The sequence below is a fragment of the Pholcus phalangioides genome, unplaced genomic scaffold, assembly GCF_987345545.1.
Source record: "Pholcus phalangioides strain wild (caught in Gottingen) unplaced genomic scaffold, Ppha-v1.0 ptg000015l_1, whole genome shotgun sequence".
Lineage (NCBI taxonomy): Eukaryota > Metazoa > Arthropoda > Arachnida > Araneae > Pholcidae > Pholcus > Pholcus phalangioides.
The window spans coordinates 13,342,157-13,364,515 of NW_028301608.1; the positions used below are offsets into that span (position 1 = coordinate 13,342,157).

Below are 22,359 nucleotides of genomic sequence, written 5' to 3' on the forward strand. Positions count from 1 at the left end.
CGTTTTTAAAAAGAAATACGATAAACCGGTTGGGGTAAATCGAGAAGTTATCCATACTTAGAATAAGTATTCTTTATGGGCATTGTATAATATTTTATCATGTATACCTTGTATATATATATATATATTGCCTCTAATTTTTAATTCAGTTGCTGTATTTTAGTAATATATGACATCCACACTTGTTATGCCATCTTTTTCTCAGCCACCTCGTTGGGCATTTTGCCTGTTGTGGCCCTGAATTTGTATTTGTATTTGAATAATTCAAGAATTTTGTTGAAAAGAATAATTCCGAAAGTGATGAAAAAAATAATTCCAGAATTGGACGGCTTTTATATATGTATAAAAAGAAACCAAACGCCATTAAATTAAAACTGAGAAAAAGCTATTTAAAGTTATTTCGATTCAGCTATTTCTTCAGTTTAATAGTTGGTTCAAGAGCACACAGAAGGCATCACACCCTATATGTCACTTGGTTCTATTTAGATAAAAAATCACACCTCTTTCTATAGTTCAGATGTCGGTGTATCTCAAAAATGTTAAAAATGGCACTTGAGTCCTTTTATATAAAAGCCGTTCAATTAATGGAAGAAATAATTACAGAACTGATGAAAATTCAGAATTAATGGAAAACAGAATTCCACAATTGATGAAAATTCAAAATTATTGGTATAAAAAATTCCATAATCGAAAATTAATTTTCAACGGTAGAGAAAATTCTAAAAAATTAATGCAAGAAATAATTTAAGAATTGGTAAGAGCCACCAATAATTTGTCGTATGTGCAGGGCCTCACAAAGCTCGGAGCCCAGTGCTACCGCGCTTGTCGCATACCCCTAAGGATCACCATCCTGATATAACGTCCGTTTTGTATACAAAGATGGGAATCCTTATGACGAGCTTCGACTGAATGTTACTGTGAATCACACCTTTTTTCCCTGAAGACACTTTTTTCCCAATTTACTGTATTTAAAACTAGAATTCAAATTACACATTTCTACCTTTCATAAAAATCGCAAAAGAAATGACAAGTCACTATAATAGGGATACATAATCCACAAAATAACCTGATCCGACATGAAATAGGAAAAATCTTTTTATTTCTAAGAAAAAAAAGTTCTAAGAAAAAGGTTCAAGTTACATTTTAACGACGTCGAAACGATTCAAAACTTGAAATAGTAATAACTATCATCGTTTTCTATTTCAAAGAGGGAATTCCGCAAAAGCGCTCATTCCATAATTGCATTATTACCATTGTCTTTAAAAATGTACCGTTAGTATTATAAACTGATTATTCAAGTATAATTATTCTTTCATGCATTAATGTATTACTATTATCTCATTTTATTCTTTTCATAAGAATTTCACTCTTAGAATTTATCCAAAAAATAAGGAATAAAGCATTAAGTATTCCAGTATTTATTTTCTAGTGATAGAGCATTCCCGGACTGTATAATTTCGAAAAAGTTCGGTATAATTTTGTATGGTACCATCGGTATAATTTTATACAGTGCAGTGCCCGTTTATTACATAAATCTCGTTTTGTCTTCACAGAGCTGCGCTTGGGAATGTGCGACAAGTGCACTTGCATCGTACCCCGTGCTTTTGACGGGGCCCACACTAACATTAACCCTTTGAGGAATGCTTTCCATTTCTATTTTCTGCAATATTTAATGAAATAACTTGATAAATGTAATGTCTATGCCCCTTATGAATGTGTTTAATATGGTGAGAGGGTTTTTTTTTGCATTCCTGGGTGGGTGGTGGTTCACCCTTGTATACCATGATATCGATGAATTTTCAACATGCTAGTTTTATACCAAAAGGATAGATACAGTAATAATTAATTATCATTTCATTGGTAAATATTTATAAAAGATTAAAATTTTCAAAATTTTTTAGGTTATTTAAAAATGTAATGGCAAATCTAGTATTTATTCTGATTCTATTTCGTACAATTTTATATTAAGCAATACTGAACTTAAAAAAAATGTGCGAAATGAAATCATAGAGTACCGAAAATTATCCAGAATTATTCAATAACAATTTGTATATAAAATTCATTCATATTATTTATTTCTTCTTACTTTTACAAATCATGAAATTTCTAATAAAATGTGGCACCCTTTTGATGAGAACACAGTGGCACTTTACTAGTACTGCTCATAGTAATTGTTCTCAGTGGGGGGGGGGGGGGCTTCTCTTTGGTACTACAAAATTCACTACCTTATGATGTACACTTTACTGGTACGTTTTGACCTATTCTTCAGAAAAAGGGAAGAACACCAACCAACACCCTCTATAAAAGAAGGGCTCCCGCACGAAGCTCGTTACATCACAGAAGAACGAACGCCATTTCACCTATTGCCATTGGCTACAGCAGGCCGATGCATGCGATATCTCTACCCTATTTTTAGAGCATATCCATAAAAGGAAGGTGAAATGTCCTTCTTCAGTGACGTCACAAGCTTCGTTCGAAGGCCTTCTTCTACAGGTGGTGTTGCACCAACCTGCTCATAGTAATTCAGTCTTCCCACTTGTAAGCATATAGCATTATAGCCTGGCAACAAAAAAAAAATGTCACACATTTCGGCTCCAAGCGTAGGTGTGGGTTTACACATGAAAGTACTTAAAAGCTTTGAAAAAATATACTGTATATAGAAATCACTAATAATTTTTCTTAGTTTTATGACTTTAGCATACATAACATGTTATTGGTCTTTCTTTTTTTTTAATTAAATGAGAAAAACCAAAATTTTGTGCTGCCATCTAATAATTTTATTGCATCTTAGAAAGCATATTTTTCCGAATCAACCACCCCCTAAACCACAACCCGACCGAGGGAAATATTTTGAACTCCGGGTGACTAGATGCATTTTGGTTTCTAGTTGTGAGGGACTCATCGGCCCGATTCAAACAGGAAGTACTAAAATTATTAGAGACTTTCACAAATTCTTAAATTATTTTTTCCATTATTTCTGAGTTATTTCAACTCCGGAATTACTTCATGCATTAATTCTGAATTTTCTTTAGCTCTAGAATAATTTCTTTCATTTATTCTGAATTTTCTTAGATTCTGGAAATATTTCTTCTATTAATTCTGAATTTTTATCAATTCCCGAATTGTACCTTTCATTAATCCTCAAGGAAGATGGTTATACATAATGAAAAAAATATATAACACATCGAAGCTAAAGGGTGCTCCAAACATTTTTGAGACCTTAACGGACCTTTTGATGACTTAACGGAAGTTTTGTTATTTGTATCTTCTTATAAGAGATGAGAAGTTGTGGCTGGGGCTGTGATAAACTTGGATAACTTTGAAAAAACATGTATCAAAATATTAGTAAATTATAAAAATTAATGCGAGTATGAGAAAGTTATTGAAATTTTGACGACACATTTCCAGGTATAAAATGAATTTGACCGCATCTGTAAAGAAAATTTACTTGGAAAAATCATTTTGCAGACTGTGTTCGAATCCCGCGGATTCATTTACGAAGTCCGAAACTTGATTTTGGTAGCGTCACCTGGCGACATAAAATGTAAGTAATAACTGCTTTTGAAATAATAGCATAGCTTGGCATTATTGTCAATAGATGGCAGCATAGATTTCGATGTTAAGTTAAAAGAGAAAGATTGGTTTTATGGAATGTGACAATATTTTTTTTTTCATTTTTAATTTATGTAAATTTGACGAATATACTGCTGTTTATGATAATTTTCATTGACATTAAAGGTTTTTATGCAAAGCAATTATTAATACTGTAGTTACAATATGAATTTTTATTCATATTTTTCACACATTGCATGAAGTAATGAAAAAAACCAATAAATAATAACATTGTATAATATTTTACGATTGATTATTAATTACGTGAATTTTAAAGATAAGATATTCAAGACGAAGTTATTTTAAGATTAAATAAATTCCATATGTTATTTAATAGTACACTATTTACTTCCATTTATTCAAATATTCGAATTTTTTCATGTTAATCAATATTTATTAATAATCACATATAAAACTATATGATCTCAATTCTTCAGGAACAAAAAAAAGATCGAATATTCTTGAATGTTTTTTTAATTAATAAATTCCCTAATGGATTCTGTGTGGGGAAATATATTCTCATTAAAAATTTACGAAATGCATTTCCTATAATAATAACCTTCTCTTTACACACAATGCATGCAAATAATATCTTTTGATGTATAAGAATTCAAAAAAAAAAAAATTGAAAAACATATATAGGCTGTGATATAAATTATACATACGTTCGCTTGGAAAATGATGACGGTGATGAACAACGCATTCAAAGCCCCTTAATTTTCTGAATAAAAGATGGCACGTACGCTTTTTAACGAGCAATTACACGATTTGCATACTTCCGCATAAGCACAAAGAGTAATTACCTATTATTTTATAATGGATCCTCGTAGTAACGGTATATATTCAGATTTTAGCCCTTTCTTCCCGTCTTACTCGATTTCTTTTAGGAATGGCTTTTTAAATATAGAAAAACATAATTTTCTTTAATTTCATATCGCTGTAATTTCCTGTAATACATCCACGGTTTACATAGCATTAACATCAGAAAGACGGACCGGGTCTATGTGACCCTGGGCGCTTTTTCTGCTTCCATATCTCAAGTAAGACTAACCAAAAGTCTTGGAAATTTCTTGAATTATCATGTTCTTATTGCACACACACACCAAAGCTTTTTTCATTATCATCCTTACTATAATTATGATAGAGTCATAATAACTAAAATATAATGTATAAGTCCTGAAAATAATCTTAATTTTTTATTTCAAAAATTCAACTGAACCTAGTTGAAAATAAGGGGGGAAAATGGGACATTATATATATATATATATATAAAAGTTTTGACGGCCAAAATTACGGTATGTCCCATAAAATACAGGTCATATTATCAGCTTATATACAGCATATACATATAATTTTCTGGCCCGCGAGCAGCAGAAGAAATAGAGCATATCTGGCCCGGGACCGAAAAGTTTGTGCATATGTTTGACCTACCGCAATTCTTTAACTTCTCACAAAAACCTTTACAAAACGGATATATTTTTTTGCCCGGGAAATGTATTTCATCTCGATCTGCCATTTTATTATTTACAGGCTCTATCTCTGTATTCTAGGTAAAAAGATGATAAAACTGAGACAAGTTTAGAGATGAGAAAATGTCGCTAAACAAAGATCAGAGAAATAGAAATAAAAAATCGAGTAGAAAAGCAGGAAGACTTTCCTTACAAAGAAGGCTTTAGTTTTGTTTCTTTTTCATCACAAAAAAAGAAGCGATAGCTTTTTCTTGGTCGAAACTAAGAAAAGTTCTTCAGGAAACGAAACTTTCCAAGTATTTTTCCGTCTTTTCTTAAAGTTAAACAAGAGTTTTTCTTCAGCAAAGCTCCGAAGATTGAATGAGCTCTTTATCAAACCGTCTTCTTATTATTCTTCCCTCTTATATTATTTGTATTGTTATTTACTTTTGAAGATCAATCTACGAAACTTATTTGAGGGAAGAGAATCGTTTGTAGAAAACAATATACTCTTTTGCAAACATTTTTGAATTTATGAAGTTCTAAGTTCATTCCTTCTTCAATTGATGTTTTCGAAAGAAACATTGGATGGAATTTTTTCGCATTTCTAGATAATAATCTCACGATAAATGAAATAATCTTAGGCTTTCATCTCCACTGACCCGGGAACATAGAGTGATCATATGTCCCTTATTTCCCGGGATAGGCTCGGTTTTATGCTTTTCTGACCGTCTCGAATTTTTTGAAAAAATGCCCGGTGTTTTTCCGTTTTTTAACAGAGTTTAGTTGAATTCTTGAATTTGGTATTTTAGACTTTTGGTATTTCAAAATGTAGACACAAGTAATTTTCCTAGCCCAATAACTACAAGTTGACGAGTTGACATTATTTCCAGTGATATATATGTTACCGGCAAAGTATGAAATCCGGCTTTCTATGTAAAATCTAATATTTTATACCGCCCCTCAACCTTTCTCCTGAGAGCCAGAGGTTAACGTTCCCGGGAAAAATCTAAGAAACTGTGTGAAATTTTAATTTGACGAAAATCTAATATTTTATATATCGCGCCTTCAACAAATCCGTACTCACGAGAGACACAGCGCCGTCTTTGCGCATGGGCCCACCCGGACACGGCCCGGGGGCATCAAGAGAAGTGGGCCTCACAAAAACAAGAACTTATTGAAATTTTTGAGAATTTTCTGGATCGGGACTCGGAAAAGTCAATTGGCTCGGGGACCCATGCTCTTAAGACGGCCCTGGACAGAGACACCGGGAAACATTTTCTGGAGAAAAAAAACCGTATAATCTGGCTTATCCACCAAAAATGTATTGAAATTCATAATTTAACAATAATCGATAATTTTATTTGGAGCATTTGGCAACATGCGGCTTATCTAATAAAAATTTTGAGGGAAGAGAATCGTTTGTAGAAAACAATATACACTTTTGAAAATCGCAGAGAATGTATGTTTTGTAGAAGAAGATATTTCATACTTTGCCTGATTGTGTATAAAGTATAGAATAAAACCGGTATTTCATAATTTGCCGGTAGCATATAGCCTACATATATTTGTATTTTCTCTGAATATTACACGTATTGACACGTTAAATTCTCAAAAGTGAATTGAAGGATTTGAAATATTTACTGAGGCAGTATATTTCTCAACATACATAAACCATACAGAATAGAATGCTTATTAACTTTTCTTTTTGTTAAGTTAATTTATTTAATAGACTTTGCTCAACATCTTATGCATTGAGAATAACATTGATTTTTTAAATAAAACGTAGGCATGGCCTGTGAATATCACCGAAAATTCTTTTTCTATTATTATATATTTTGCAGAATAAACACATTCAGATCACAAAGTGAAACAGCAAGCAAATACGTGAAAATGTTCTGACAGCAGTCTTGCCCCCTTCAGTTAAGGCAGTAATTCCCAACGTGGGCGTTAACGAACCCAGGAGGGTGATGGAATGTTAGTTCCAGGTGGCGGTAGAAGCTACGGGTATAGCATAGGATCCTATGGGATAGATTGCTGTTGGGGGGGGGGGGCGATGGGAGAAAGAGAAAATTCTGAAGAAGGGATCGATGGGACAGAAAAGATTGGAAAACTATGATTTTAGGGAAAATGTTTAGTGGAGGATGAAAAAAATAAATTTGTATCGATTAATGAGAAAAAAATATATTCGGAATTCTGGAATCACTACAGACGAGCTTATTCTGAAAAAATTTTCAAATTGTTGATTGAAAACAGTTATTTATAGTATTTTAGAAAATTGTAATTAGTTTTGTGTCTTGATTGGCAACTTCGCCGTAGTTTGACGACATTTGGTGACAATTGGCGAGGTCCCGTATTTTCCCGGATTTGCCAACTCAATTTCCCGTATTTTTTTTCGAGGAAATATGATCACTCTACGAGGATACCATTTTCGGCTGATTAGTGACATTTCCAGGTTGCTGTGTCACAGCAATTTTTTTTTTTGTAACAGAAGTTATAAATTCGTGGAATAGCTTCCCATCTCTTGTCGTGGTTTTCTTCTCGAAGTAAGGAATATGGTGGAAAAAATTGTGAGAGAAAGAGAGAGGCTACCCCCCTCCGCCCATGCTGAAAATTAATGCAACCATTCATTTATCAGTAGTCGATACTTTTTAAGTTTTTGTAAGATAGTTTTCGTTGACTATATCTAAATTGGGTTGGTATGCAGTAAAACTTCGCTGCAACGATACTCGATATATAGATAAATCTCTACAACGATATTTTTCAAGTCTTGTTTAAAAATGTCTCTACTCTAATGTTAAACTCCTGCCTCTCAATATAAACGATAATATCTCCATAACGATATTTTCTCTTGGTCCTTAAAGTACCGTTATATCGAGGTTTCACTGTATTAAGCTCCTATGACTATAACATCCATATTCTTTACGATGGCATTTTGTTGATACAGGATGATGCAGAAATCTGAACATATAATGCTGTTGTTTACATAACGGTAAGTTTCGATAAGTTCGATAAATTTCTCTAAATTAATAACTTTCAAATGTGATTACACATAATACCCAAGTACCCAAGTCGTTGGTAAACATGATAAATCGTAATACAGTTGAATTCCGTTATAACGGAACTCCTAGAGACCGGAGAAATAACTTCGTTACAAAAAAAATTTCGTTACAAAGGAATTCTCGTATTAACTTCTCTGGAGTTTTAGAAATGTGTTCGTTAAAATGACATTTTCGCTATAATGGTATTCATTTAAACGGAACTCGACTGTATGTGATTTACTATACATGATATTTCATACATGTATTGTTGCATTATATCGGGGTACGATCGCAAATATCGTTATCATTATATCGAGGTCCGACTATATTCATCACACATACTAGACTAATTTGGAATTTTTTCATATTTATCAAATTCATCAGTTACATTAGGGTAATAAGGATAATCACAGACAAAGGCGAAAAATATCAAGTATTTATCAAATTTACCAACATGCATAATATCACATTTACCGTAATATACAGTATATATAGGTTAGATCCGCTCCGCCGTCCCTAAAGTTTCGCATGTAGAAATTTTGTAGTTAAGTAACAAAAAAACTTTGAAAACATCCCTTTCAAACGCTTTAAAGCGTTCATCTCTATCTCACACACACACAAACAAGCTTTTATATAATTTTTTTTTTACAAAACAGGTTTAGACCATGAGTGGGGTGACCATACGTTCCGTATTTTCCGGGACAGTCCCGATTTTTATGAAACCTACTTGCATTTTTAATCCTTATTGAAATCAAAGATTTAAAATATTTTTCAACTCATAAGTTGTATTATGATATAATTACAACTATAAATACTAATTCATTCCCAGATCACTCATGTGACCAGCGGAACATTTACGGATCACTTAGCCCTTTGCAGTTCACATGTTTTTTCGGCACTTCGTTAGATTTCGTTCTGTACGAACTTTAGTTCGTAGTTTACAGCGCCTCCTTCCCTCCACCCCCCAATATGGAAGTCCCTAGATGTTTGTCCCTTTACTTTGTCCCCTCAGTTTTTGTATATCTTATGAGATTCTCCTAAGGAGCCGAATTCACGGGGGCCTCCATATTATCGTAAAGGTCGTTGTAACAAGTAAGTACCGTTGTTTCCTCATGTGGAGTACACTTCCGCATAGGACCGCAAAAGGTTAAGTAATCCTCAGCAAAAACAAAACACAAACGAGCCGCGATGCAGTTCCACATCACTCAAGTGTCTGCTGCACATTCCTAGATCCCTTAAGTGACCTGTGACACGTTTTCAAGTCAGTGAAGTACCCCACACTCTCCCAAAGGTGGCACTCTCACCCTTGCTTCAAAACGAACCATGCAAGTAAACAATTTAAAAATAAATACAATTAAAAATGTAATATATAAAAAATTGTTTTAATATTGTTTTGTTTAAAAAATAAATTAAAAATATAAACAGTGTGTTCGTCGAGCTTTTCTGAAATGTGTAAAAAAAATACAGAACCTTCGAATAAAATGTAATTCAAATTTCGCGCGTCAAATGTCTTTCGAACTTTCATCTGTGAAGCTGCTGCTGCCATCTATTCATTCATGGTCGTATAGATTATAGTTGATTTTGTTCAAGGTAGATGTCAGCAGCAGTTCTATCAATGAATCAGTTTGTTAATATGTGGGAGACTCAATTTCATTCAATATCCGCAGGTAGCAGCCCCATCGCTATAAACATATCGAAATTACCATACGTCACGTTTAAAAGGGATCCATAATTACGTTATTTCTTTTCTTTGGTGTCCAATATTATTTCTTTTTTGTGAAATTTAATTTTGTGTAACTTATTCAGAAAAAACTTCTAAAAAAAGGTTTTTTTTCAAATAAAGCTCAAATAAATCTGTTCAATCTAAATGCAGTACTGTATTCAATTCTAAGAACACTCTCTCCCTCTGACCGTTACTATTTACACATGAAAAATTAATTAATTTACTGACAGCTTCCCCGCCCTTAAAATTCGAGGGGAGTTACAGGAAGTGATAGGTGATAATTTTACCCTGTAGTACTCAGCTGATGTGAAAGAAATTTGAAGAAATTCAGCAGGGAGGATTTAGATGTTTGGGGATAAAAAATATAAGAAAAGGAATAAATACCAAGCACACGTAACTCACTGATATATAAAAAAAAAATTTATTAATTCTCAACAATCATAAAATTTACTAAAATTCCTCAACAAAAGAACAATAGCCTGTCTCAAAATTATCCAACAAAAAAAGGAAAAACTCAACCATATCATTGTAGGTGATACCCATATTCTTTCATCCACAACAAGCTCTTTTCGGGATATTCTGAAACAATAAAGTAAAAACCTACATAAACAAACTTTTAACACAAGTCTGATCACCGTTTAGCATACAAAATGTGCATTTTTGTACAAAGAAATTTGGATCTGGTTCTTTAAAAGACACTGATCAAAAACAGAAAAAGCAGGATGGGTACAATGCATTTTATATCTATTAACTATTGGAGGACACAGCCCTGCACTTTTTTTTGGGCTGAAATAGCCTCAGCCCCAGATTCCACACCTATGCAACCAACATACTGCTGTAACGATAGTACATAAACAAGACAAAAAATAAACTACTATGTATTTATGAATCGTATGAGCAATTTGAAGATTCTGTGCCATACATTTTTTTAATTGAATTAAAAAATTATTGAAAAACTCATGTCACACGTACTAGAAAAATACTCCAGTCCAATCCAACCATCATATCCAGCATCCTCCAGGACAGACAATATGTACTTGTAGTTTATCTCACCTGGTGCATTTGGCTCATTTCTGTTTGGAGCTTGTGAAATTTGAACATGGCCTGTGTAAAAAATAATAAATAATAATAATAATAAACTTATAGTTCAAACTAATCAAGAAACATGCTGAAATTTCTAAATTCATTTCTTCAATCCAAGAATTTAAATTGAAATTTCACTCAATACATTCAATTCACTCAAGAACACTCAAACAACTGGACTCAGGGAGGTCTGAATGGTTTTTTATGATGAACAAATATCTGACCTGCTTATGTCCCAAACCGAATGATTTTTCTGAAGTCCTACCTGGCAAATTCTGAAAAATTTTAACCACACCTCGTTCTTGTGAGGCTCTTTCTTCTCTTGAGGTGCCCGGGTGGGCCCATGCATTAAAATGGCCCCAACTGGACTGGAAAATTGTCTATCAATACAGTGACCAACTTTTTCTCTACTTGTCTGATACACTTGAGCAGGAAGCCTGTTTAACTTTTTTTAGCTATATTTCTACATAGAATCATTAATTATTTTGAAGGTTTGATGAATGCGGAATAAACTTTAGGGGTGGCAAATTTTAGGTGGGAACAAAAACACCATTGTAAAATCATCAAATTTTGTAGTGGTGGGGGCAAAAAAATCATGTCCCCCCACATAAAAATCCTAGTTATGCCCCTGCCACACAGTTTCTAAATTATTGAGAGAGAGATTTCTAATACTTTGATTCACATACCTATATAAGGCAAACAGGCTTTGATATTGTTACTCAAATTTCCATGAATCATTTGGAGATGGAAAACGTCCTTATGGAAAAAGAGGATATAGAATTATAATTAGACATTGGTGATGAAAAAGTACAGTATTATGAATTTTCAAAAAACTGTATAACAAAAATTCTTTCAACTAATGATGATTTTTTTTCAAGATAATCACTGTAAAAATATAATTCAACCTTTTACCGGCCAAATTTAGATTTGGATTGATTTTCTTAAATTTCCCTTTTATTTTCCCTTCTTACCCTTCAGTTTAGAGATATGAACCAAAAGATTCATGAAAAAAAATTTTCTTGTATGTTTTCCTGGACCTGCTTATGTCCACAGAAGCATTGAAATTAAAAACAATAAATTAAATTTTATTATTCTTATAAAATAGGTGATTTAAAAATTTCAAATTGATGGTATAAGTGCTAAAATGAATGAAATTTGTGATTTATAAATGTTTGGACTCTAACAGTCAAGATAAAAAAAACTAAATACTTTCATGAACAAAAAAATATTTTCTAACTAATAAAACTGATGTTCCCAAAAGAAAATTAGACCTTTGAAGGTTAATACAGATGATAATTTGAAATGAAAGTTAACATCTTAAAAATAAAACATGTAACAATAGTCATTCGTTAAAGATACTTTTTGAATATTAATGCAGAGAAAAGCTTTGAGGAAAAAAGTTTGTTTCTGACGGGAATCAAACCATCGTCCTCTTGCAAACTGGGCAAGTGCACAGACCATGGGCCTCCCACAAGGGCAGGGGCTAACAGGGCTATAACTATATAGGGTCCCCAGGGCAATTCCCATCATTTTTTGCTTTTTCACAAAGTTATATTAGTCACCATTAATATCCAGAAAGTTTCTTTCTTTGATGTATTGTAGACTGAGAAAATTATATTGTTCAATAATCTTCTTCTCCAAAAGAATAAACTAATATGATCCTGTTGAGGTTCTTCACTTATTATATTGTCCCCCTCATGGCAGAAGTATGAATGTGTAATGTCCTTGGAAAAAAAGAATGTGGGAAATGTTGTTTCAATGTTTACTCTACCCACGTTACTCTATGGAAATTATTTTCCTAAAATGTTTTGTAACATGTGTTTCAATAGGGATACACATTCATGTTTCAGGCACAACTCAGGTACCAAAATGAAGTATCCAACCAACTAATAAAGAAAAGGGGAAAATTTGCAATTCATGCTTTTGGCACGTGGGGGAGGGGACCATATCATATTGTTATATTGTTAGAAAACACACACACATTCATTATTGATATATATAAATTATACAAAACATGAAATATATATATACACACACCCCCTGAACCTGCTTTCAAAAAAAAAATTCCCTTCTGCACCTGATATGGTTGTGTTAATAACAGCATGTTATGTTCAATAATTCATAGCACTGTATGTAAGATTTAAAATATGTGGTTGATGCTTCATAAAACCTAGTTTACCTAGTTTAAGTACCACTTCTTTGAAATGAGCAAAAACAATATTCACTATTTGGTCCAATATGAAAGGTGAAACGTTTTAAAAAAATAGTTGGCTACTTACCATGAGTAATTTCATATTATCACTGTTTACTTTTTTCAATACATCGATAGCTAAAAGAAAATTGAGAAAAGATTCCATCAATTTGGGCTATACATGTTAATGACAGATCAGGAAATGTTGCAGTTAATCAAGAAGCAAAAATAAAGTTTGAGCTGCATTAGGGGTTAATCTGAATTAAAGAATTACTTGTGGGTTTTTCTCAGAGATGGTATTCAAATAGTTTTGAAACTAAGCTTGTGTATTGATGTAATTTTTAGAGCTTAGTATATTATTCAAAAATGATTTTGCAAATTTTTCAAATTTTTTCTGACAACACATGGACGATTTTTTCTCTTAGTGAACCATTAGGACAAAAACCATAATATCCACTAAATCTTTACAGTGGCAATGATGAGATATCTTTCCTAACTTAATATTCTTTATTTCCGCAATTTTGAGATATTTTGTGATCTTAAAACCCTCTGATTGCGGAGCGGCAGTCTTTGCCTAATATAACATGTTTTCCACCCAACCTGTCATATCAACTCTCAGTGGGTGGAGTCAGCGCCATTGTCCAAAGTTTGATAACAGAAGAAAAGAGACTATTTTTTTCTCTATTTTCAGAGCAGTTTAGAAATATTTGTTCAATACAAATAATAGAAAAAGATAGAGTGGATGATCTCTTCCTTGTTTCTTGGTTTTGAGGGGGGAACAAATTTCATCGCAGAAAAACCAAAAAAATATATTCTTCTTGAAAACAGGTGATGCTATTTTCAACTGCAATTGACTACAATTTGAAGAGGGTTTAGTTATTTCCTCTCTGCCAGTTATAATGTGGATCAAGGAAATTTTAAAAACCGCTCAAAGGGTTAAGCGGTTCAGCTACTTGTCTATGCAGTCAAGCAAAATTTAATGAGATTGATTCAGTAAATTTAATTGCTTCATCTATTACAAATTTCTACACGCATATATTTTTCATGAAGAATTTCTACTACAAACACACTTTCTACTTGATTTGTGCAAACAGGTGGACAAAGAAACATAAAAATTCAGCATTTGCTAAGGTAGTGTTACATTGAAGAGAGAGAGTCATTCAAGGCTAGGGTATATGGAACTGTTATGGGTTGTTACACTGTGGTTCAGTGATTTTGGCAGGTGGTAGATGTTTCATCCACTACTGCAGCAGAAATCTGCAGAGCAGGTAATAATACAAGCTGCTTGAGAGGTGATTACTGGTTTGTTGGCTGGTGTTTGTCGCATGAAAATCATCAGCCAGTGCCCAAATAATTTAAATTCTTGCATCACAGACTGAGGTGACAGTAATTCACTCTCCTCTATCGTCTCCTCCCTACCACCACCAGTGTTGAGTATGGCCACTGCTGCAGTAGTGGATGAAACGACTGCCACCAAAATTACTAGACCATAGCATAGCAACCCAAAAAAATGGAATGCTTAGCCAATTTTGCTTCTATTAATGAAGGGAAAACAGGATAGGACTATAAAAAAATTATTCACTTGACCAGTTTATCATCTTATCCAGTGTTATACAGAAGTCGGACTGTAGTTATAAAAAACTTCAAACACAACAACAATAACAGCAAATAAAAACTAATAACCACTTTCTCATGATACACAGAAATTGCTTATTCATATTTACATCATAAGGAAAAGTGGGTAAAGTACGCATGCAATTTCTTTTCTTTTTCTGTTGGCAGCAGGACAAATAAAAAGTGACTACGAAAAAGTTAACACATGTGTTTTGAAGTGTCTTAAAAACCATCATTATTGGTAACATTCTTGATGTCCCCAACTTATTATGTAAACCATGATATTGTCATATTACTATGTACCTTTTCTGCTGAAAAATCTGATTTTTTTGTGGATAGAAAATTATGATAATTTTCAAGGTTTAATTTATTATAAATTACATTCTTAGTCAAAAAGTATGGTGACCTTAGAATTCATCTCTATCTTGGGGTTGTTGCTATCTATGAGCATATTTAGAAAGGCAATGCACGAGCAATAAGAGTATGCACATATGCATACAACTGTGATGTTAGTCTTATCATTCTAAATGGATTGAAATCTAAAGTTGAAGAAAACAAAGGCTGTTGAGCTCATGAAATGAAGAAAAGCGGGTGATTGATTGCGTTGAAAAGACCTTGAAATTACAGAAAAACTTTCTAAAAGTAATCAAAAAAGTGATTCTCTCAACAAGTTTGACCCTTTTTTACAAGAAATACATCTGCCTAGGCTATGAACAAAATCCTATGATGAAGATTGAGTAAATTGTTAAGTATGACGTATGTAAGGATTGGTGGTATGTGTTCGTGTGGTGGTATGATTGAAATTACGAGGACATTCATTTGCAATTACTGTAAAGTCTTTGAGGGCATACTCTTACCAGATGGCAGAAAAGTATGCATTCTTCATTTTTTTTGAAAATTTATAACTCATTCATTTAGAAAAATACTGCTTCAAATTCTTGCATGATTACTCCTGATTTAATAAACTGTGTTCCATAAAAATATTTAAGACTTTGTCTTTCCAAGTTCTGCTTTAAAAGTAAGAAAAGTTAATAGGCGCTTACTCCAACCTTTCCCCCCCCCCCCATGTATATGTTTTATAGCACATTTGCTATATTCCATAGTACGTTCACAAAAAGCATGGTACAGATAAAATGGTATAAATAGTTATATGATACTTTACGAATAACACAGGCACTAACCTTTTGAAAAGCTGTTAAGAAAATAATCTGGTCTCACTTCTTTGCATAATGGCTCAATGACACCAATAATACCACACTAAATGAAACAAAAATTCATTTTAGTTGCAGGTTCCAAGTTATTCATCTATTACAGATTTAAATGAATTTCTACAAATTCATCACAGCAGCATTTTATTTTGTAATCATGATTCCTTTACTACATTCTATGCTCGTTATAACAATCCCACGTTATAGCAACCATTCCATTGCAACAACTGGTAGGATAAGTCCCAAATGTTTTCATACAATGGCTATCATAATTATGTTTTACTTTAGATATAATGACCCTCCTAATATAACATCCATTTTTGACGGAACAAAAGGTGTTGTTACATCGAGCATCGACTGTAGTTCTTTATTGAATAAAGACTTTTCTTTATTAAATCCAGATCAATATTTCAATAAATTTTTGAAAATTAGGGAAATACAGAATATCTATAATTATAGTTCCCCCCCCCCCATTCCAGCCTTGTATACATCTGTAACTATTCCGAAGGAAGTTATGAAATTTTATGACTTAAATGTTTTAATGAGAAAATAAGAAAGAAGTCGAGAGGTGAAAGAATCAGTTGACTGTATGTAAATTACAGCACACTTGCTAATCTTTGCAACCATATGACCAGACTGCTCGAGTCCAATGGTAGGCTATCTAAACATCCTCAGTAGATGCATTTCCATTCCTATTTTGCGACTAATGAATACTATGTTGAGTTTACAAACATCCTTTGCTAAAAAAACATATTTACATACGCAGCGAATCTGCACCAAAAACTTCACTGGGATTTTTGGTTTTTGCAGTACTTTTAAAATTCCTCTCCATACTTTCATAAAGATCTCACAAATTTTTGCACCTTTATGGTGGATAGTTACAGCTATAGGCAGCTCAGAACAACGAAAAATTAATTATACATACCCTGTATACTTTTTTGGTTCTTGGAATTTCTTAATCTCTTGTGAGATATCATTTTTCCCCATTATATACTTCAGAAATTTAGCCCAGCAATCTTTTTTAATACCTGACTTTCATTTTTATGGTTGAAATATGTTCTGAAAAATAAAACATGCTTGCAGCCTGGTATAATGCTATAATGAAAAGCTCAATTAATCACTGCCCAGCAAAGTGTCATCAATGCTTTACTGTTTCATTCTCAAAAATGTCTGTTACTGAAAATGGTTTTGTGTGTGTGTGTGTGTGTGTGTGTGTGTGTGTGAGAGAGAGAGAGAGAGAGAACTGTGATGATTATTAAAATAAAATTTAGACGCTGCCATTTGCCAATAAACTGTATAGGTACTCATCTAATTAGTCCTTGTGTGCAAAAAATTAGGTTTATTATTATCTAAGACTTGTTGAGCTTTAAATGAATGTACTAATAAACTTATTTCCAGGCAGCTATGTATATTAGAAGGGTTTGGACAAATAACAGTCTATGTCTATGTTCTTTCAAACTTTACAGGAGATGCAATTAAAGTTGTCAATGAAAAAGAAAAATGTTTTTTTCTCCTGAGAGTAATATAGACCATTTTACCATCTGGGAAGTTAACCGAGATGCAATGGCAACTCAGACCATTTACAGTTCCACCTACAGAACTCATGATTGCTGTTTAAAATGGTATAGCAACAAAATATGTGGATTTCTGAAGGAAGAAACTTAAGGGAACCTGTAATGAAAGCTATATGAAACAAAATTCAGTCAAAAAACTGATTTAAAAAAATTTTAAAACGAAGACCGTTATTTGTACAAACCCTTCCATTTATGTTCTTTTTCATATTTACAAGCGTTACCAGATGAGAATAGTTCATGTTTGTTCTCACAAGTCTCATCAGAAAAAATCTAACATGTGAAAATGTAAACTGTCAATATAAAAAAATTAAGTGATTTCACCTTTTCAAATTCTAGAGCAGCCAGCTTCAAATTATGGATATAATTCTTTTCTTTTTCCTCATTTGTTCCCGGATCGCTGGAAAGCCCAGCTATGACATGAACACTGAAACAGAAAAATTAAGTGAAATAATTTGATTCACTACTTTCATAGCATTGTTCCTGAATATACTGGATTAAAGCAGTGGTTATTGACATTTTCTACTAGGTCATGCACCTAGTGGTTAAAAACAACTGGATTAAAACATGGAAAGATCTGAATTGAGCTATATGTTACTGAGAAAAAACTCAACTATATATTGAGATCCATCAAGGGCGTAGCGAGGGGGGGGACTTGGAGGTCTGGTTCCCCCCCCCCCCGAAATGTGAGAAAATTACCAAAAAAAGGGAAAAAGATGGCCAAATCCGTTGTTCTGTCACTTTGGTCCCCCCCCCCCCCCGAACGAAATTTCTGGCTACGCCCTTGAGATCCATCATCGATTTTGAAGGAAATAAATGATTAATGTAGTGTTTCCCTAACCAGAGGTGGATAATGTCTTAGGGAGACATGGCAGGGTTCCTTGCAAAATCTGCTTGATCATTTCCATGACTTTCCCTAATCTGCAGACATTCCATAGAGGAATGTGTACGAAGTGTATGTATGGTTAAGTAGTAATAGTTGATTGACAGGACAGAGGGACAAAAACCATGTTATCAGGCAAAGCTCAGTATCAGTTTCAAAGCTCAAGTTATCAGTACAGAACTAGCTCTTCTTGGGATTGCCAAAATAAGAGGGTTTCAAGAAGACGGACATTATGAGGGTTAAATTGCCAAGTAAATATATCCAGTTCTGTTTTATTTTTTCGGTTAAGTAGGCCCTATGCACATGCACCAGTTGGCCCGGTCTTGTATTATCTAATGAGCTTTAATTATTTGATTACTTACATTGGACAGCTTTTAGAGCGCTTGCGGGCTTGAAATGTATTTAACTACCTGACGCATGTAAACAAACCTTAAGGTGTTTAACTTATATTAGACTTTTGCAGAGATTAAGAAGGGTGTTCCCAGACATTGAACTATATCCCTGGTTTAAAGTATAGTCACAATTTTTTGATAAGAGATCGACACGGATTGGTTAAATTCAGGTTTTTAACCAATCTATACTGATCTCTTACCAAAAATTGTGAGTACAGTTTAAACCATGTCTGTGAATACGGCCCTAAAAGGTCCATGGATTTTGACCAATTAGTTAGAAGTTCCACAGTGGAATGTGGACAAGGTGCATGTGTGGTTTAGCAGCAATAGTAGTTAATCTTAGTATTTTAGAATTTGTCCAGCACTGTGTCACTCACTATATAACATTTGAATTCCCAAATTTACCAAAAACACACAGTGATATGGCAGGTATAAGCTGCTAATTGCAACATAGCGCTTTAAGCATGAGCGAATATTGTGTGAAGAATATGGAATTAGATAATTTACATTTCACAACATTCAGAAGAAAGAAATGAATTTTTGTTTTCCTTTCTTTCTTTTAATCAGTGCACACACAATGTTCATACTATATAATTATGATTACAGAACTAGTATATATAAAAGGATCTTTTTACTAACTAATAACATTATGTAATTCAGAAATTATGGTTTATAAAATGAAATAATTTATTACTATATATATACATTCTATAAACCTTTCACACGCTGGTACCACAAATGTGTGGGTTGCTTTTCTCACTGTAGAGACCTCAGGGAGTTAAGCCCTGATTTAAAGGATTATCTAAGTTTTGAGATGCAAATAAGATGAATATTGGCTTAGGGGGGTTTCCATCTGACTGCAGCACATGAACTTTCGGGGGGGGTTTAAAGATGGCTTCCAGGAGAAAGTGCCTCCAGAAAAGTGTGTTTTATTTCATAAAATTTAGCAATAAAATTCTGAAAAAATTATGTGTGAAGATGAATATACGCCACATCATCTTGGTTGGAAAAATTCAAACGAAGTGATTTATTTCTTCACATGAAAAAAAAAAAATGCTGGCATCTATGTTTTCAATGTATTTTTTGAGTATCAAAAATGCAAAAAACTTTTGAAAATTCCAAAAAATGAATGTTTGGGTCTGAGAAAGGGTTATTAATTCTCTTTTAAATGAAAGTATAGACCAAAATGCTGAAAGAGACACATTACTGCTTTAAATGTGAAAACTTTGTAAATAAACAGGATTGGATTATCAAAACCTTTCACCCCAAAATCACCTGGGTCTCAAGAAGTCCGGATTTGAGAGGTTCTATTGCAATTCAAAAAAAAAAATCTCAACTCTATAAATTTTTTTCGAGTTTCAGCTTTTCCTTTTATAGAATTTATCCCCAGAATTTTATCAATTTTTTTTTTATATTTTCCGAACTTTTCCCACATACTTTATATTTTTCCCTGACCATTTCTCCTTTCTCTGACTTTTAAGGTCATAAGAAACCCTGAATCAATCATTTCTGATTGTTATTATACAGCCGAATCCTGTTTTAACAAATGCCATTATAGCAAAAATCTTATTTTAACGAACATCGTTATAGCGAAAAAAATCTCATATTAGTATACAATACACTTTTCTAATCCCCAAATAAGTTTACATAGGAACAATGCTGAAAACTGGAATTCCTTTATAACAAAATTTTGTTTTAAAAAAATGATTTCTCCGGTCTCTTAGAGTTTGTTATAACGGAATTTGATTGTACTATCAAAACATTAGCAAAAATAAGTTGCTGCAGTCAAATCAAATTTTAATAGAATTTAACACTATTTGAGCATGATTTGAAAACCGCAATAAAAAAAAATTAGTAATAAGTTCAAAGAGAAAAAAAAAAGTCAAATTACCATTTTGATTTAACTGCTTTAGCATACTTTAGCGTGATATCCAGACTTTTCCTAAATTCCTTTTCTGATCTTAATGCAAAGCCAAATGTGTTCTCACTATTACCTGTGAGAAGAAAAATATGAAGTATACATTATAGATTGTTGCGATACATTTCACTACTATTAAACAAGACATGCACCTTGTCCATATTCCTCCGCGGAACTTCTAACGAATTGATGCATTTTGGAATGTGTGTGTGTGTGCATGTAATGAACTTTCTGTGTGAAGTTTGTTTCTCTGTAATATTTGTTATGTGTAGTGATGCCATCTGGTATCAATTTTGCTAACTATGCATGAAGTGTACTGACTGAATAGTATACCGTTGTGGGCCTTTTGCTCTCTGCCGCGAGACTTTTTAATGCGATGATACATTTCACTACAATACAGGTTTAGTTCATAACTAATACATATATCCCAAAATAGTTGTATCTCAAAACAAACTTTCCCTGTTCAAAAATGATGGAGATTTATTTAATATGAACAGATCCACACAATATTCATGCTTGTACAAAATTCAATTGACACGATACAATACAATATATTGCCATCATCAATGAAGAACAAAATTAGTTTTGCATACAAGAGTCAGGGACGGCTCTCTTAGGCCACGTGACCTGTGCAGCAGTATGGGGCACTGCTATGGGAGGGGCATAAATCAGAGGTGGGGGAATTATTGACCAAAAGAGATCTGGGAAATTTTTGTCCACTGTAGGATGGGTGCCAAACTTAAGTGAAAGCTAGAAAAACTTTTTACCAAAAGAAGTTAGGGAAAAGTATTTTTTATCTGCTATAGGAAAGGCGCCAAATACTAGTTGAAAGGGGAAAAAAATTATTCACCAAAAAAGATCAGGGAAAATTATTTTTATCCACTTCAGGAGAATACCGAATCCGAAGGAAAGGGAAAAAATATTTTATTGACCAAAAAGAAGTTAGGTTTAAAAAATTTGTTACCGAAAAGAATTTGGGAAAATTAGGGATGTGTTAGTGACCAAAGCAGTGTGCAAGCATGTGAATGACCAAAAGCATGATCTGAAAGCAAGGGACCACATCAAAGAGCAACAAAAAGAGTGACCTGCAGAGCAAGGGACCACATCAGTGAGAAATCAAAAGAGTAGCCAAGAAAGCGTGCTAGCTTTTGAGTGACCAAGAACGTGTGCCAGCATGTGAGCGACCAAAAACCAAAAAAATTGTCTTAGAGACAGAAGCACATTAATGGGAAAGAGAAGGTAAGGGAGTAATCATAACGCAAAAAACCACATAAGGTGGCGGAAAGAGCCCTTTCCCCCCCCCCCCCCCTCTTCGTGGGGACTATCACTACACAAACAAAATAAGTTTTCAATAAAAACCTTTGTAAGAGTTCAAGAGCACGTGAGTAACGCCGGTGGCGTCCCTGACTTCGGCGAGATCTTCAGCTGGCCAATCGTAAGGGAACTGGCACTCGACGCCACTGAAACCGGCATCCTTGGCGGTGAAATATCTAGCTGGAAGAGTCTTGCCGCAATCTTGAAACAATGTCGACAAGTTTGCCGCGAATTTGAAAGGCATTTCTCCAACAGTCAATCAGTGAACTTCTCTTCGCGCAGCAAAATTTAAATATAATTAATTTGTAAATAAAACTCCTGATAAGGTTTTGATTTCAATCACCCTTTCTGGAACTTTTCA

General features: G+C 33.4%; 1 protein-coding gene across 1 annotated transcript; it reads right to left on the reverse strand.

Annotated features, from left to right (window-relative positions):
- Positions 1-10,222: 10,222 nt before the first annotated feature.
- On the reverse strand, positions 10,223-22,348 carry Gip (hydroxypyruvate isomerase-like protein Gip). The gene is made up of 8 exons (XM_089242821.1): positions 22,044-22,348; positions 20,658-20,760; positions 17,816-17,918; positions 15,894-15,969; positions 13,187-13,236; positions 11,594-11,663; positions 10,797-10,928; positions 10,223-10,403 (listed from the first exon to the last, which is right to left on the reverse strand). The coding sequence occupies exons 1-8, from the start codon at positions 22,240-22,242 to the stop codon at positions 10,348-10,350; spliced, it is 789 nt and encodes a 262-aa protein (XP_089098947.1). The 5' UTR covers positions 22,243-22,348; the 3' UTR covers positions 10,223-10,347.
- Between the last annotated feature and the right edge of the window lie 11 nt (positions 22,349-22,359).